The 18,260-nt window shown below is 35.8% G+C and overlaps 1 protein-coding gene across 3 annotated transcripts in view; it reads left to right on the top strand.

The window, feature by feature from the left end:
* Positions 1-18,260, top strand: part of LOC135196429 (rho GTPase-activating protein 190-like) — a 334,492-nt gene that overhangs the window by 102,839 nt on the left and 213,393 nt on the right. For all 3 annotated transcript variants that reach the window (XR_010310411.1, XM_064223251.1, XM_064223252.1), the window contains exons 4-7: positions 9,434-9,581; positions 13,108-13,197; positions 14,235-14,437; positions 15,601-16,070. Coding sequence is in view for 2 of the 3 variants with exons in the window: in XM_064223251.1 (XP_064079321.1) it covers positions 9,434-9,581; positions 13,108-13,197; positions 14,235-14,437; positions 15,601-16,070 (911 nt within the window). In the remaining variant the exon portion in view is untranslated. The remainder of the gene's footprint in view (positions 1-9,433; positions 9,582-13,107; positions 13,198-14,234; positions 14,438-15,600; positions 16,071-18,260) is intronic.

Genomic DNA, 18,260 nt, shown 5'->3' with positions numbered 1-18,260 from the left:
TTTACAAACCACCTTGGGACCTGCTCCTTGGTATATTATCAACCGTTGGACATGCTGCCTTGGTATTTTATCAACCTTGGGACATGATCTTGGTAAATTTATCACCTTGGACATGCTTCTTGTAATTTATCAACCTTGGGACATGCTCGTTTTATTTTATCAACCTTGGGACGTGCTCCTTGGTATTTTTAATCAACCTGGGAACATGCTCCTTGTATTTTATCAACCTTGTGACATGCCTCCTTGGTAAATTTTACAACCTTGGGTGGGACATTGGAATTCAATTGGTAAATTAATCAACCTTGGTTACATGCTTCTTGGTAATTTATCAACCTTTGGGGCATGTTTCCTTGTTTTATTTTAAATTTTCACCTGGGACATTGGGCTCCTTAAGGAAATTTTATCAACTTGGGACTGCTTCTTGGTTATTTATTTTTCAACCTTGGGACATTGCCGGGCTATTGGTAATTTATCAACCTTGGGACCTGCTCCTTGGTATTTTCAACCTTGGGACATGCTCCTTTGGTTTTATAATTCACCTTGGTTACATGCTCCTTTGGTATTTTATCAACTTTGGGACATGCTCCTTGTTTTATAATCAACCTTGTAAGCATGTCCTTGTATTTTATCAACCTTGGGACATGCTCCTTGTTAATTTATCAAACTTGGGACCATGCTCCTTGTTAATTTATCAACTTTAGGACATGCTCCATGTTAATTTATCAACCTTAGGACATGCTCCTTGTTAATTTATCAACCTTAGGACATGCTCCTTATTAATTTATCAACTTTAGGACATGCTCCTTATTAATTTATCAACCTTAGGACATGCTCCCTATTAATTTATCAACCTTAGGACATGCTCCTTATTAATTTATCAACCTTAGGACACGGGATAACTCAATTCCATGAGTTCTTGCTCTTCGAAACTATAGGTTTAAAGTATGAAGTTTAGACAGAATCTGGGAAAGAATGCGCCAAATGGAAAGAATTATTGTTCAATTAAAACAAGACCAGTGTCCAATACAGTCCCTTCTCGTCATTGTTTCAAGCGAGTGAGGCGACGAATAACGAGAGTTACAACGGAAATCTGGGTCAGCGTAATCATTCTCTTGTAATGGGACTTAACGTTAGCGTCTGCATTCTAGTGAATTATATATTACGCAGGAAAGATGCTTCTAGTTTCGCTGCTGCACATTTGAAATGCTTACTTTCCACACACTTACTTTAGTCAGTAGCTGTTTTATAGGAATTTTATCCCTTACGCTTACCATATTTTTCGTTGATGGCGAGAATGGTGATGCTGTTTTTTTACATGATTTTGTGTTCTTAAAAGATGTTTAACACTATAATAGAATTTTTTTTGGGACTTAAAAAGATTTAATAAGAAACGTAGGGTAGAGTGGGCTAAAAGGCCCCCGTGGGGTAAAAGGCCTCCCCTATTTTCTTGCTTATTACATATCATAGCAACTTAGTCAGCTGAACAGTGCAGCAACACCTTCTGCCTGAAGCTTTCTATACCAAACAGCCAGGGAGAAATAGAATGGGAAACAGCCAGCACGCATATTTCTTCTTTGGACACATTTCATGTAAGTATGCGTGCTATATCAGGGCTTCTTACCCCACCCATGGGGTAAAAGGCCCCCTTTGTTTATTTTTTTCAGGTCATGTTTTTACTATCCTAAATTGCTTCTCATGATTGTGATCGTTGATACTCCAATAACAAAGCTTTCTAGAAATATCTCTGTTAGGTCAATAGGTGAAATACTGTAGACTATATAAGCATTTCTCCTTAAAGGGGGCTTCTTACCCCACTCTCCCCTACTATAAAACGCAGTTCCTTTGTTTTCTTTCTCTCTCTTAGGGTGAATTGATTGAAAATGTAATTTTTCTCTGTCTCGGCTATGGTCTTTTATCAGGCAATGGTTAGATGGAGAAGTATGTGCAGAATTGGACATAAGTGGCCTTATTGGTCATTGTTTTTTATTTTTATTTAAAAATTTTTTTTTTTTACAAAAAAGTATAATGTTATGGTAGGATAGCTCAAAGTTTGGTTTGGATTTATAGGCTACATGACCAAGTAGTTTCAAAGTCTTGCATTGAATGTATAGGCTACATGACCAAACAGTACGTGTGATTTGAATCTGAGAATTGGAACGCCACAAAAGACTCTCTCTCTCTCTCTCTCTCTCTCTCTCTCTCTCTCTCTCTCTCTCTCTCTCTCTCTCTCTCCACATAAGCCAGCTTGCAAATAACAATAGTCATATTGAAAAACTACAACGCTAACTGCTGACAACCGCGGTGTCCCCAGCAAATGCTATGTTGCTTTGCTTTCTGTGTTGGGGAGAGAAATAAGGTCCCTCTTTGTATGCTGTTTAGGTTCGGGTTTGCACAAAATGACTGTTGATGAACCCTCAGTCTCGACCTTTTGCGGTTTTGGCCCGGAATACCGATCGAGTGTTCAGGGTTATCCGGGGTTGTTTTGCTTTGATATTTTTCGTTGCTCATTTTTTTCTAAGTTGTTAGCCTGTGTTATCTTTTGAAATTATTATTTGGAGTTCATGACTTTCATTTCTTTTTTTTTTTTTCCAGTTTCTGTCTTATAGGTTATGGTTAAGTTTTGCTTGATTAGTACTGATGTGTTTCATTATGCTTGTTCACGGGTCGTGCTTGTACATTGCCTCTGGCGAGGTTTGAAACTTCTACATCGTAATAATAGCTCTTTTTATTGGTTATAGCGTTTTGATTTTTTATTTGTATGCTTTTTTTTAATTTTTTGTAGTTCTACGCTTTCTTTACAGGATTTTTTATTTGTATGCTTTTTTTCATATTTTTGTAGTTCTGCGTTTTCTTTACATGATTTTTTATTTGTATGCTTTTTTCATATTTTTGTAGTTCTACGCTTTCTTTACATGATTTTTTATTTGTATGCTTTTTTTCATATTTTTGTAGTTCTGCGTTTTCTTTACATGTTCTTGCCTTGTTTAAATAAACCAAAGAAGTTGGAAGGCATATCTTTTGCCCATGTCTGTGTGTATAGAAAGAAATATTTCGAGACCAGGCGGCCGTATTTAGATTAATATGGTCGAATATGTTCACTGACTGACTATTGCCTGATGGAGATTTGGACGCTCGTACCCAGAGAGTCTTTGGTCTTCGTGGGTCAAGCAACTGAAATCATACTCGCTAACAGCGTAGAATTTTTGGGGTCTTTGTCCATTGCATTTGTTTTTTCATTTATTAGCACGAGTTTTATTCCTTCGCCGTTAAGTTCTCTTTTCCGATGTGAACTCACTGCTGTGTCCAAGTGTTTGTTGCCAGAACTTAAGTCTACAATTCTGCACTGTACACATACTGTCAAAAATAAAAATAAGTGTGAGGGATGAAAGGGCAAGACGGGAAGTTGTAACCCCAGGGACGTGGCATACCGTCCCGAAGGTCGGGCCACGGTTCCTTTATTCTGCATATTTAAGTAAGGCCGAGGGCGCAGAGAAGTATGTCCTTGTGGCCTGAAGGAAAGTCTTAACGTGGAACTTAATCCCTTTAGAATATAAATTGTAAAGCTGAGAAAAACTTGCGCTTATGGATAGATACATGTTGCGTTTAAAGTATTGTTTATGATATTTTCTTTGATGCCGACACTGCATCATTTAATCAACATTTTGTTGTTGTTGTTGATTGAAGGGGACAAGAGAAGTATTTAGACGAACCTCTGCTGATTTGTAAAGGGATGAATAATTTTGTTTTTAAGGATGTTGGCAAAATGGTCTTAAAGTAACGTATAAAATGTTTGGAAAAGTCTCTCTCTCTCTCTCTCTCTCTCTCTCTCTCTCGCTCTCTCTCTCTCTCTCTCTCTCTCTATCTCTCTCCTCTCTTCTCTCTATATATATTATATATACTATATATATATATATATATATATATATATATATATATATATATGATGTATGTATGTATGTATGTATATATGTATGTATGTATGTATAACTGAATCACGAAAATTTGGAACGTGATGAATATATAAATAGAGGCACAAGTCCCGAAGGAAAGTGAAACGAAGGAGTACTATGAGGCCTTTCGACTCTTGTGTACTTGACTTAGCAGCATTGGATCGAAAGGCCTCGCAGTACTCCTTCGTTTCACTTTCCTTTGTTGGTGTTGTCTTTATATTTATATATGAAATATATGTATTTATTTAAGCTTGTATTATATGTTAGCTTGTTTGTGTATATATATATATGTACATTTTTGGAGATGTGAAAGTGTGACATTGTGTTAGGTCAAGAATTGTTTAACTTAAACTAGTTGAGCAAGAAAAAAGCTGTGTGTCTAGCTGTGTGTGTTAGAGTAGCTAGGTATGTAAAAGGAAAGTGTGGGAGTGCTGTGTGACTTGGATGCAAATATAGGCAACAGAGAAAAAGATTGTGGGAGTTGTGTCTTGGCTTGACAGACTCACGCAGCTATAAATGCTCAAAACGAGAATTTATTGGATTAAGTACGAAGCAGATGTAAGACTTGAGTTGTAATGCTTATTAAGGCTTGGCTGTCATGGGCATGAATTCTTCTCCAGTATCGGTATCAGTAACTTGCCTTTGATATCAGAGTGTTACGGTATTGGTGAAAAGGCTCCAGTAATGGGAGGGAAGTTTGCTTCATTAACATTTCATTGATTTGTAAAGAGGCGGAAATGCTTAAGAATTCGAACTGTTATTTTTTCCTACTTAATTGTAAATCGTCATCAAGAGAAAAATATCTATCATAGAATTCAAACGTAGGAATATTCAATAGATATGCAGCGCATCTGGGAAATTCATGAAATACTTCAAGGTTTTACCTACATAACTATTTATTATTATAAAGGAATAGTTTACCCAGACCTCTGAGCCTCATGAAGGCTCTTCTCCCACTGGTTTTCAGGAATTAATCCTGAACAAAAAATTTTAGACTATTTAGAAAACCGGTTTTACTTAAGTACATGACGATTCTATTAATTAACCCATCTTTGCCTTCAGCAAAAATGCCTTTTCATGTTGGGTTTCGTAAATATATGCTTCTTTGATGGTTCCAAATTGGACTATCAATAATAAGTTTTGGACAGTTATTGGTGTTTGGCATGTTGTTACATTTCACTGGGACTGCCAGTACTTTACTGTAGTAGATTCGCATCAACCGCGCATGTGATGTCTAGGCCAGTCCCTTACGACGCTCTTGATTGGCTGTTGATAAGCCAATCACAGGGCTGGAAGCTCTCAGTCTCTCTCAAGAGTTCACATAGGCAGTATGTATGTTCCACCTGTCTAGAGATACGTCTTTCAAAAGTATCCCTGAGGAGAGGTGGCACATACATCCTGCCTATGTGAACTCTCGAGAGAGACTGAGAGTTTATGTTCCACCTCTCCTGAGGGATATGTCTTTCACCAGTATCCCTCAGAAGAGGAGGAACATACATCCTGCCTATGTGAACTCTCGAGAGAGACTGAGAGTTTCCAGCCCTGTGTTTGGCTTATCAACAGCCAATCAGGAGCGTCGTAAGGGACTGGCCTAGACATCAGATGCACGGTTGATGTGAATCTACTGTAGCAGATAAAGAATGCACGGCATCGTACCATTCTGGGGACGAGTTACTGACATGGCAAATCTCTCTCACAGCTAAAATATTGTTATGGGAAAACCAGCCTGCCAGCCCACGTTGGTGGGGATGGAATGTGTTCCCTGTTGCTTAGTAGGCCGGGGTCATTCACGTCAAACCCAATCACGTTGGTAAAAATAGCGTTTTTTTTTCCCCCCTCCGTAATGTGCGATGAATTTAGCATTGATGGATATCCCTGGGCAGTCTTCACTTAAAGTAGATCATCCGGTTTCGTGATGATATAAATCAAGGGGAAAGTTATTTTTAGAATGTTTTTTTTAAGGCATGCGTGTCGACTATGCAAATGTACTTATTTTGTTATAATAAAGAAATTAGGTCCATGCATTATCGTCCGTTTTGTGTGTGTGTGTTGGAGAGAGAGAGAGAGAGAGAGAGAGAGAGAGAGAGAGAGAGAGAGAGAGAGAGAGAGACAGACTATTGCAGTCGGCTTTTGCTCTTCGTTTTCCCTTCCTATTCAAATTTATCGTTAAATGCATCTGCATTTGCATCGAAAGGCTTTGTTTTTTTCTCTGTATTTTCCATATATATCGCAGCATGCTAATACTATAGTGGACCGCATAATATTTTAAGGGGCGAACATCTGTTTGCAACAGACGGTTGCAGTGTGTGCGCAACGTGTAATGTAAATGCACAAAGGAAGCTGGAACCATTTTCCAAGTATATCACTTATTTTAAAATTTAGTGGTATTCCAATTAGACGATGTTCTTCGTTATTTTTGCCATTTCTTTTTATGTATCATGAAAATTAAAACCAAAATAAACGCGATAAAGACAAACAAATTCTGCTCACCGTGGAATCGTGAAGATAAGGCAGATGTGCACCATGAGTTGTTGCATAGCTTTCTTGAATAGTAACTTTGTGCAACTTACTTTACTTGTTGGTATTTACCTTTTAGTAAAACAGGTTTAAAATATAAGTAAGAGTATTCGTGGTTAGGTGCTGTTGAGCAGTGTGTGGAATGTACAAAATCCCCCCACCCCCTTGTTTTTATTTTTTTTTATTTATTTATTTTTGAGTGGGCATTTGACAGTATCAACAGACACTTTTATTTAGCGCCTATTCCTATGTTCAGATTGGAGTAAGTTTTACAATTATATATAATTTCTTGAAGTATTTTTTTTAGAATAACCGTTATCCTTCTGACCTCTTTGACAGAACTGTTAAAAAAGTGTTAAAAGTTATTACAATATCCCTAAGCACCTTGTACCCATGTGTGAATTTCAAGTTAACAATAGGCAGATTTATTTTTAAATTCAAAGACACCCTTCCGGAGTTGATGCGCTCTTTCGTTGTCTATGAATATACCTTTTCCAAGATGTAATTTTGGAAATTACGTCAGATCTACCCAACACTTTCTGAAAGTCTGCATCACTTCCCATAGAGGTGTCAGTTATCGCACTGGCTGCATTATAAAATCAAAAGAATTTTCTGCCACAAGGAACGGTTCAAACTCGTGTAAAATTGACATTATTATGTAGAATCATTTCAGAATACTATGCCAAACTACCGTTTGCCTTTCTCTTCTTCTTTAAGAATCTCTTTGCAACAAGAAACTGCCGCCTTCCTTAAACAGTCAAACTACTTCAACACCATTACATATTGCCTAACTCTCTCTCTCTCTCTCTCTATATCTCTCGTCCTCTCCATCTTAGGCGTCACTCTCCTATCGATCTCTACTCTCTCTCTCTCTCTCTCTCTCTCTCTCTCTCCTTTTTTTTCTGACATCGTCTTTGACTAATCTGTTCTTTGTCAGTAAGTCCAACATCCTTTCCTTTTTTAGCTTTGATTTATTGATTTTATTCGTATTTTTGTTTTCATTTTTTATTTGCCATTTCACTGAATTATGTATAGTTTTAAATTTATTTTTAGCTTAAAATCGCTTTGTAGTTTTTTTTTCACTTTTAGCTTAACGACTGTGTTATATTAGGAAATGAATCTCTTATAGTAATTACCAGCTTATTTTTGCCTACTTTTTTTATTTATATTGTAACAATTTTACTCATAGCCCTGATGATGGGAAAGGGTACCCGAAACGTTGGTTTAGATAAAGAAAAATTAAAAATGGTTAGGCCATGTCAGCATTTGCCTTTTATCTTCTGCATTTTCGCCATTGTTACCGTCAACATTTTGACTGGAAATTCTTTCTGCAAAACAGAGGTTAGACACTTGTTTTTCTTATCATGTTTCCGAAATTTGATAAAGTTTTGAGATGTAGCTCTTGCGCATATTATTTCTGCATTAAGCAAACAATCGACAGCGTGTTTGAAATATCTGAGATGTCCTTGTCCGTTTGTTGGGTAAGGAAAAATTTATAAGAATTGTCGCACATTTCTGGGAAATAACATTGAGAAGATGCAGAAATACTTAGGGATGAAGTTAATAACATCGTGCTAGCTCTGCAATGTTGTTAATAATTTGCCCTTAAGGAGAGAGAGCGTGCTATCACGCAGTGTACGAGTAAGCAGATGTGTAAAATGATTTATTAGAGTATAAAATCTTTCCTCCTCCTCCTACGCCTACTCCCCCTCCCCCCCCTACCCCCGCCCTAATCCTACCACTTAACAATGTTACACGTGATTGTAAACATTAATCTGCTTATTACGCTATAATGCCGGTGTTTGTGTATTATTTCTATAATTCATAGACGAATGTTCCCGTGAGAGTGAGTACATCGTAAGGAATTTTAATCTAAATGATATGTTAGTTGCAGCCTTGGAGCATTCAGTTGAAATATCTGTGTCAAATGCTAGCTACGAAAGCGAGACACGCTGTATATGTGCACGCAACACTTGCGCAGTAAATTCCTCTGATTTAAGGCATGACTCAACGTTAGGCAGTTGCTCTGTGCAGTTGTCATTAAGTGGCATGTCGTTCGCCGGGTTTTCTCTCAGTATGTTCATATAGATGATGCCTAGAGTCTCTGTCTGCAAATGCCCTTTATAAAATCTAACAGGACATATCATGTAGCGCTGTTAATTGACGAAATTTTGGATCTCATGATCACTGAAATATTTTCACTTTTGTTGCCATAAAATTTTGCGTTCCCCTCAAAAGCTACAACAAAAATCTGGGGATGAGTTGAAACGCCAAATAACACCCCCCCCACCAAGTGCCCTCTCGAAGTTCAGGCCAAGTCGTCTACATTTTGCATTCTCATATAGGGGCCAATGTTAAGAATGCCTGGCTCGCTGTGGGCGATGACAAGTCTAAACGTTGCTTTTAAATCACGTAGACTTATGAGTAAAATGTTAGCCTTGAAGGTATATTAGTAGTTTTCCCAAGACGTGTAATGTTTATTGGGACAGTTGACCGGATACTAATAAATTTAAAGATCTTCCACATCAGTATGTTTTTAATATGATGTTTTATCGTGCTTTCTCATCAGAATGTTCGCATTTTGGGTTATTTCGACTTTGTCAGGGATGTTGTATATCTGGTGTATATCTGTCGTGTACCTCAGTTTTACATTAACACTTGTTTTTAGTTGAGATATATTTATTTATGGGTATGGGTATACCTGAATTAATTGTAGTTTCTCTCTCTCTCTCTCTCTCTCTCTCTCTCTCAAGAGAAGGTTCGCAAGTACGAGAAAAGTTTACCACTTTCGAAAGTTAGTAACACTTAAGTTTTTTTTATAACAAACTATTAATTTAGAATAAATTACATTTCAAGAAAATCGCAGCGGCCATCCTTTGGAGTCGAGAACGTTACATAGTATATCTCTGTGTCGAGAATTGTGTGTCGAGAGTTTCTCAAATTTTTTTTCTTTTCTCTTCTTGCAGACTGACTTCAGTGGCCGTGTGGTAAACAACGACCACTTCCTCTACTGGGGAGAGGCCATCCGCTATTCGGACGATGGCGTCGACTTCTGCTTTCAGGTCATTGAACAGACCGAGTTCATCGACGATGCGTCTTTCATGCCTTTTAAAGGTAAGTTCAGAAAAAAGGGCAAGTTCAGAAAAGGGCAAATTCTGAAAAAAGGGCAAGTTTAGAAATAAGGGCAAGTTTAGAAAAAAGGGCAAGTTTAGAAAAAAGGGGCAAATTCTGAAAAAAAGGCAAGTTCAGAAAAAAGAGTAAGTTCTGAAGAAAGTGCAAGCTCAGAAAAAAGGTTAAGTTTAGAAAAAACGGTAAGCTCAGAAAAATTGGCAAGTTCTGAAAGAAGGGTAAGTTCAGAAAAAATGGGCTATTTCAGAAAAAATGGCAAGTTCAGAAAAAAGGACAAGTTCAGAAAAAAGGGACAAGCTCAGAAAAAAGGGGCAAGTTCTGAATAAAGGGACAAGTTCAGAAAAACGGTAAGTTCAGAAAAAATAGTAAGTTCAGAAAAACTGGGCAAGTTCAAAAGGAAGGGCAAGTTTAGAAAAAATAGTACGTTCAGAATAAAGGGCAAGTTCAGAAAAAAAGGGCAGTTGAGGGAAAAGGGCAAGTTCAGAAAAAAGGGTAAGTTCAGAAGGAAATACAAGTTCACAAAACTAGCAAGTTCAGAAAAAGGGCAAGTTAAAAAAAAAAAGGGGGGGGGGGGGGCGGGTTGTTTGTCCCAGTGAATCTGGTGTAGAAGTGAGTTTCGTCGTCGCTCTAATGAAAGATCTCCCTCTCGGTCGGTGATTGGAACTCTATAGGAAATTGAAAGGGTACTTATAAGGAATATAATGGATCTGGAGTAGTTTAGATAAATGAGAAACCTCCGAATAGATGTTCGTTTGTGTAGTGATAATTTTCTTTACATAAAAATTCCTTAATAACACCAGTCACTAAAATCAGGAGATAGACGCGTTACGCCTAAGCTAACATAGCAGCATACAAAACGTCGTATTTGACTTTTTGAAAAGAGTCCTCCTCAACGTTGCCTCTGGGGGCGTTTTGTTGTTAAGGAAATGTGAATTTCATTCTTGCTGTTTTGTTTGTAAAGGCACTAATTAGGGAGCCAGGTTCACCTTTATCCACGAAGCAGTTGGGGTTATACCAAGAGCCTCTTGCTGTCTGTCCAACTCTGATTTAGTCAAGAACTCATGTGATAGTGGCTGTGTTTTAACTGTTTTGTTGCAAAGGTTACATTTAAATTGATATTGCAGTTAGCGATCTAGGTTAGATTTGTGGAGAATCTTAAACATCTTAATACTGGTTTTATTTTTTGATTTTGTCAGGTTGCTTTTGTTCAAGTTATTATTGACTTGATTAAGCTTGTATTCCTTTAATAATGGTCAGATCCAAAAGGTCATAACACTTTAAAAAATATGTTTAGTTTTTGTTTTAAGAACTTCAAATTCATCCAATGTTCTTCATCTTGTTTTTTCCTGCTTCGGACATTTGTACACTTGACATTTAAATTGCAATCTTTCTTTGTACCGTAACCCGTTGTAACGTAACTTCGTTACCATTGTCACGAATAACCTTTGGATTTTAACTTCACGTAACCAAATACTAGGATAGTTGACACTAAATTTCGGTGCTAGCCCAACTTGCAGTCACTCCAGATGTTATTGCTTTCAAAAGAACCACCTCTCAGAAGGAACAAAAACTCTGTAAGAGCGAAATATTAATATGCATGAGTTCTGGGGATGTCAGCTGTTTATACCGATTGTAGATCACCAAATGAGGTATATAAGTATAATGGTATTGTTTTAACACCCGTCATCTTTTGGTTGGTTACTTTTCCTTCCACGTTTTTATAATTGAGGCGAATTGAAACGTTCGTTCACGCCAGTTAATTGATTTTGGTGCGTGGATTTCTTTCGCCCGGGAAGCTTGGAAAACCTAACAGCAATATTCTTCTTCTTCTTCCGTCTTAGGAGACTTGGAAAACCTAACAGCAATATTCTTCTTCTTCTGCTTCTTTTTCGTCTTCCTCTTCTTATTTCGCCGTAGGAAACTTGGAAACCTAACAGCAATATTCTTCTTCTTCTTTCGTCTTAGGAAACTTGGAAAACCTAACAGCAATATTCTTCTTCTTCTTCTTTCGTCTTAGGAAACTTGGAAAACCTAACAGGAATATTCTTCTTCTTCTGCTTCTTTTTCGTCTTCTTATATCGCCGTAGGAAACTTGGAAAACCTAACAGCAATATTCTTCTTCTTCTTTCGTCTTAGGAAACTTGGAAAACCTAACAGCAATATTCTTCTTCTTATTATTATTACCTTTGCATTGATTTATCAGAACATGAGTGAGGAGTCACCGTAAATTACCCGATTTGTCTCGGTTGTAACTCTATGCAACTCTATGAAGGCAGATGCGCTCGGCAAGCTTCTTTCTTTGCGTCGTCTGTTTCGGGGAACGAGGGGAAATGATGCGAGGAAAGTGGCGCTGATTACGTAATGACTGATGGAAGCCTTTGGCGCCACGTGCACGTGTCTGCTGTTCTCAGACGTTAGGAACTGCAAGTGACTCGTTTCTAGATTTTGTCGAGCTTTGTTCCCCTCAGCTTTGTATCATTATCATTTTATCATTCTTCGTTAGCGTTTTTACCTTCTCGAGGCGACAGTAATACGCGATGGTTGGGGGCTTCCAAAAGTCTTCTAAAGAGACCTTCAGCCTTCACTTGTTTTGTCCTTACATCGTTCGTGCGAGCATTGACGGGGACAGTAGGCATCGACGATATTGATGGGTAGATTTATAACCAGTATTATTTATTATTTCATTTATTTGTTTGTTTTTTTGAAAGTAGAGTCCTTTATCTCTGGACTTAATGATACAAATGCACTTACGTAACAGACTTGTATATGTTAGGTAAGACTGATACTTGTTTTTTTTTTTTTTTTTTTTTTTTTTTTTGCTTTTACCATCATCGGTAAGCGCTTGACATCATCCTATGCTGAGGTGCTGCCTTTTCCACGCTGTGTCTAGCCCTTTTATATTGACATCATTATTATTTTTTATTCATTAGACTATCACAGTCATGCTATTCGACTGGGTGGTATTTATAGTAGTGAGGGGTTCCGGGTTGCATCCTGCCTCATTATTATTATTATTATTATTATTATTATTATTATTTATTTTGGGGCATTTGCTATTTAGATTTGTTCTGTTAATGTTGATACTAATTGAAATTTTTCGAATGGGTACTATACATATATATATAATATATATATATATTAATATATAATATACATAGAATAATAATATATATCTATATATATTATTTTATATTTATTAATTGTTAAATTTTAAATAATAATATATATATATATATATATATATATATAATATATATATATATATATATAGTAGTTTTCACATAAACAATGTTGAGATATAAAATTTTGACCCTTTTCATGTGAAAAGACCTTACCTTTGTAAAATGTGTAGTTAGCATTGGAGATGTATACCTATACGTACCTTTGTCGCTGTGACGGTACATAATATGGATGATAAAACGAACATAAAATAAATGTGTTGTTATGCTGTTTGTTATTTTATGACTAAAGTCAGTATTACGCTATTTTAATCGTGTGCCACTTCTTTCAGCCGGGAAGATGGATCCGTACATCAAGCGGTGTTGTGCTACCAAGATCCAGTCTGCAGAAAAACTGATGTACATATGCAAAAACCAGCTAGGTGAGTCTGTAAAATTACTCTCTCTCTCTCTCTCTCTCTCTCTCTCTCTCTCTCTCTCTCTCTCTCTCTCTCTCTCTCTCTCTCTCTCTCTTAACATGACACCAAATCCTTTCTGTCTCAGAATAGTACACCTTTAAAGGCCTAAACTGTAATCACCTTTTTACTAGATCTTGTGAAGGAAAAGAATGGTGCATTAGATTTTATATTTTCATCTTTAGTAGCTTTTATATATTATTAAGAGGCATTGTATTGCAGTTTTATGAAAAGCAATAAAACTTCTTTTAGTATTTTATTTTTGAGTGGCATTTTAGTAAACTCAGGGGCTGATCATCCTTTTTTATTAACTGTACATTGAATGAAAAGTAATTCAATACCTTCCATTTGCTTAATGTCAGTCTGTAGTCATGGTTGTGGTAAGGCTTGCATAAAGATTACGCTACGGTAATCTGAGACTTTTACTAGTTAGGCTAGTGTTTTTTTATCTTATTTCTATGATTTTTTTTAAAGGTAGCCATCATATTTGATATTGTGTGTAGTATTTACTATGATTATTTGTAAATAACTTTGAAAATAGTTTACCGGTTATCCTGAAGTCATTTACAATCTTGTGTTCACGTTTTTTAGTGGTTTGGGAAAAGTTTTGACTTGAGAATTTAAGAACATATTATGGAAAAGTGTAGTTTGAACCAGTTATGTGTTGTGCTCGGAAATTTTAACACCTGGTGACTCCAGGTATTCTCACAATGGAGAAGGGACAGTTGATAAAATTTATTTATAAAAGTAAAAGGAGGGAAAATGTGAACTAGTACTTGATGGATAGTAATAACTTTTTATGTAAGGAAGCTTTGTGTTATTAAAAAATTTTTTATGATACTGTATGGAATTATTCTAGCCAATTTCTTGAGTTCAGTAAACTTAGCGCTGCACCATTAGCCTAAATTTTTGTTCTTTAAGGTCTTAATTTTTTTGCCTGGTGATTCAATGATCATTTTAAGATTAATATTTCTTTTGAATGTAATGCAATTTGGATTCTTCAGGTATTGAAAAAGAGTATGAGCAGCGAGTTTTACCGGATGGAAAGCTGAATGTAGATGGGTTTTTGTGTGTATTTGATGTCTCGCAAGTTCCAAATCGGTCGCTAGAACGTCAGGTGGACATTACTGCGTCGATTCTTAACAACTGTCTCAAGACGAAGCGACCAGTTGTGCTTGTTACAACAAAAAATGATGAAGCAAATGAGGTAATAAAATTATGAGATTTTTTTTTTTTTTTTTTTATATATACAATATGAAAATTTTTGTTGTGGGATTGTATTCTCCTTTCCAGTGGATTATGTAGGAATACAGTATGTTGATTTGTATTATTTGACCTCCATCCTTTGAAGTGAACTAAATGTAGACTGTAACACTGTAACAAGGAATTTTTTTTCTTTAGAAGTTGCAGTGTTTTTAGTGAATTTGATACCTATAACATTATTTTCAAGTTTAAAGAATCATTTTCATGTGTTCAGAAATAGATTGGGTCCATATTTCATTCCACACATCAAAATTATTGACATGTTGCAGTGAGACACTAACTTTTGGTATTGGATGTTCTCTGCTTATTTTTATAGAATTAAAGATAGAGGTATGATTTATGCTTTTGATGAAGTAGTTGGAGGATTTTGGGGGCTCACACTGATTTAAGAAAATGCAGAGAAATGGGTCTCTGAGAGATTAAAAAAATTTAAGAATATATTTAAGAAAAGAAATGTTGCATTTATGACACGATTTAAATTTTTTTTTTTTTTTTTTTTTTTTTTTTTTTTTGTAGTTAAAGAGCTCCAGTAAACTTTTTTCTAGTTATCTTTAGGAGTCAAATTTTACCACCAGCATGATCAGACTTTGTCTGTACTGTGTTTGTATTCCTTTTAGAAAAGGGGATATTTTTGTTTTTATAACTTGAAAAGTATTCCTTTTAGAAAAGGAATATTTTTGTTCATACAACTTGAAAAATATTCCTTTTAGACAAAGGAATACTATATTTGCTTTTATAACTTGAAAAATTGCAGCTATGGTAGGTTGTGAAATACAATATACTAGTCTTTTTGTGATTGTATTCAGCATTCATTCCTTATTGGTTTTTGTTGACATCAAAAAAATATTCTGGCAAGTATAACATATTAATAGTTTCATATTGAGACCAGTGGCAATGGTCCTGATAAAGGTCTGTATATTTTTGTTGTGTATTTCTTCTCTTTGTTGTAAATTTTTATAGGATGACTACTGTTACTAATGTAGCTTACTTAAAGGAAGGTTCCTGTAGCTCATGACAGAAATGGTGTGAAATTTAATTAATTATATAATCTAAATGAGATAAACACAATTACTTTTGGAATCTAATATTAAATTTCAATATTTGCAGGTGTATGTCAAGGAAGCTGAAAAGTTAGCGAGCAGAAAGGAGTTTAAAGGCAACATTCCCCTGGTCGAAACTTCATCTCATGAAAATGTGAATGTAGATAGTGCTTTTATGACTCTGGCCCATTTAGTTGATCGTAATCGTGGTCGAATACGAATTGTCCCATTCTATGAGGCAGCGAGACATAGAAAAGAAATCCTTGATTTAGCAACAGATGCCTTTTTAAGATTAGTGCGCACTCAAGTTTTGGATTATCGGTCTGTATGGGCCTCAACTAGTAAGAAACTTGCTCAAAATGCAGAATTTGTAAATTACGTAGACCTTTTTGGGATTGATCAAGCTGCCAAACAGTTCCGACGACATGTCAAGAAACTTAAAGACGAGTACCTCCAAAGGAAAGTTGAAGCATACATGGACATGCTGCCTTCTATCCTTCGGGATTTCTTCCCTGATATACCAAGTTTGGAAGACGGGTGAGTGAAAAAGGTGCTCAGTGAGAAGTGTACCACCAGAAAAATCTTGTTATCTTAGTGTGTATGAAGTGTTGTTAAAGAAAGTAACATGTTGAGTTGTTATGGTAATCCAGGATATTTATGTACACTGCATTAGTCTTCAGTACAGGTACAGTACCCAGTGTTTACTTAATGTTCATTTTATAGTTTCACAGTTTATAGTGCAACATTTTGTTGGGTCGCATTTTAACATGATGTGATTGCATCCACTGTATATTCAAGGACAGCAGTGGTAATGAGTAACTCACATACAGAGAGCTAAATCAGGTTAATTCATAGGCAAATTTGAGTTATGATAAACAGGATCTTTTTCTACATTAGATTTTGTCCAGCCCAGTATTTCTGCTTAAACTTGAGTATAACTAAATCTTCATGAGAACTAATCCATAAATTTATACTACCATTTTCAACATTTAATTACATCTTGAAGAACTAAACTTTGTCTTTATCTGTATAATATCTTACCTCATGCATTTGAATTGTGGGTTGGGATGTTCTTGGAATTTGAAGAGGAGTTTCTGTATTAGTATTGTTATTATTTTGGATCAAATAATAGACCTTGATAACAACTCTTTACTAGAAGAGAGGAATACTTATATTAGTTGAAAACTAAGCAGACCTCAATCCTCCCCCCTTGCATGTGATGCCTGCAAAATGAAGGAGGAAACAACATAGAAACACTTTGACGAGGTTTGTTAAAAACAATAACCTAATGTACAGACCAGCCGAGAAGAGAAATTATTATATTGTCTTAAACTACTATTCTCAAACTCAAGCATTATAGTTCTGACATTGGTAGTTAAAGTTTTGTCAGTATGGGTCTTTTTGATTTGCTTGTATGTATGTAGTCCTTGGATATATTTAACTAAGTTTACTACTGGGAGTTGGTTGATTGAACAGAAGCTGTATATTAATTACATACTGCAAAGGATTTTCCAATTTTGACCTGCAAAACTTCTTTTTGAAGTTGCTTATTGCTTATTTTTTAAAGTATTAATTTCCTAATGTAACTTGTGGTTCTCTTCTGTCTAGTTTATCTTTTGGGCAGAAATGTTTGTACTCTTCTTCAAAGCAGGTGTACTTTATATTTATCATGGGTTGCAAGTCACATTTTGGAACTGATTTCATAATTATAAAGTACAGTCATATACAAGAAAGATTGATTGTTTTGAATCGTAATATGGGTTGGTCTGGTAAAAACATGTTTCTTTCCCATGCTGAGTTATTTATCACGGGTTGCAAGACACATTTTGGAACTGATTTCACAATTACAGCATAAACTACTGTCTTATACAAGAAAGATTGATTCTGGTGAATGTTTTGATATGGGTTGCTCGGTAAAAATGTATCCTTCCCAAGCTGAGTTATTTTATATCTCAATGGATCATTTGAATCCTTATTTTTATTAAATGACCATTTACTGATGAGATATTATTTGTACTTTTTGTATTCATTGTTTCATGTCAAATGGAGGGTTTTCCCATGTACAGTAACCAGAGAAGGATTTTATATGTCATTAAGACAATTATTCCCTCCAAAGAAGAAGTGGGGGACATAGAGCAAAGAACTCTCTCCATTGTTTTGTGTCTTGGATTGTGTCCTCTTATGGCACTTCCTTGCTCAAGAACTCCTCTAATAATGGTTGAATTTTTGTTGCAGTTTTTACAAACTATCAGCAAACAGAATATATTAGTTGTATGATAATATTTTAGGATAATCTAGGGTTTCTGTTGAAGAAATAGTATTTTGTGAATTGTGTGTTGTATATATGCACAGTTAACTTCATTATAGCCTAAAATCTCATGCAACGCACAAGATTTCAGTAGAATTAAACCACTCAAGTCTTTCCTCTGTTTTCACCTCCACCGAGTGCCACTTATCTCCATCCTCTTCACTCATAGTTCTTATTCAAGTAGTTTTAGGTCTTCCAACTCCTCTGGTGGCCACAGGAGCCCAGCTGAAACTTACCTTCTTTTACTCTTTGGAGTTGGTGCAAATGACATGTCCAAGGATTTTCTATCCAGCCTTTTATAGTCTTGTCTACCTAAGGAATTTTGTAATTTCCCTTGTGGGATCATTTCTTACTGTTATCCTACCATCTGAATCTTAATATACTTCCTAAAGCTATATTCTCAGACACGTTTCATGTCC

Source organism: Macrobrachium nipponense, chromosome 17 (assembly GCF_015104395.2).
Source record: "Macrobrachium nipponense isolate FS-2020 chromosome 17, ASM1510439v2, whole genome shotgun sequence".
Lineage (NCBI taxonomy): Eukaryota > Metazoa > Arthropoda > Malacostraca > Decapoda > Palaemonidae > Macrobrachium > Macrobrachium nipponense.
The sequence above is the reverse complement of the archived record's forward strand: the minus strand, read 5'-3'. Positions and strand labels throughout refer to the sequence as shown.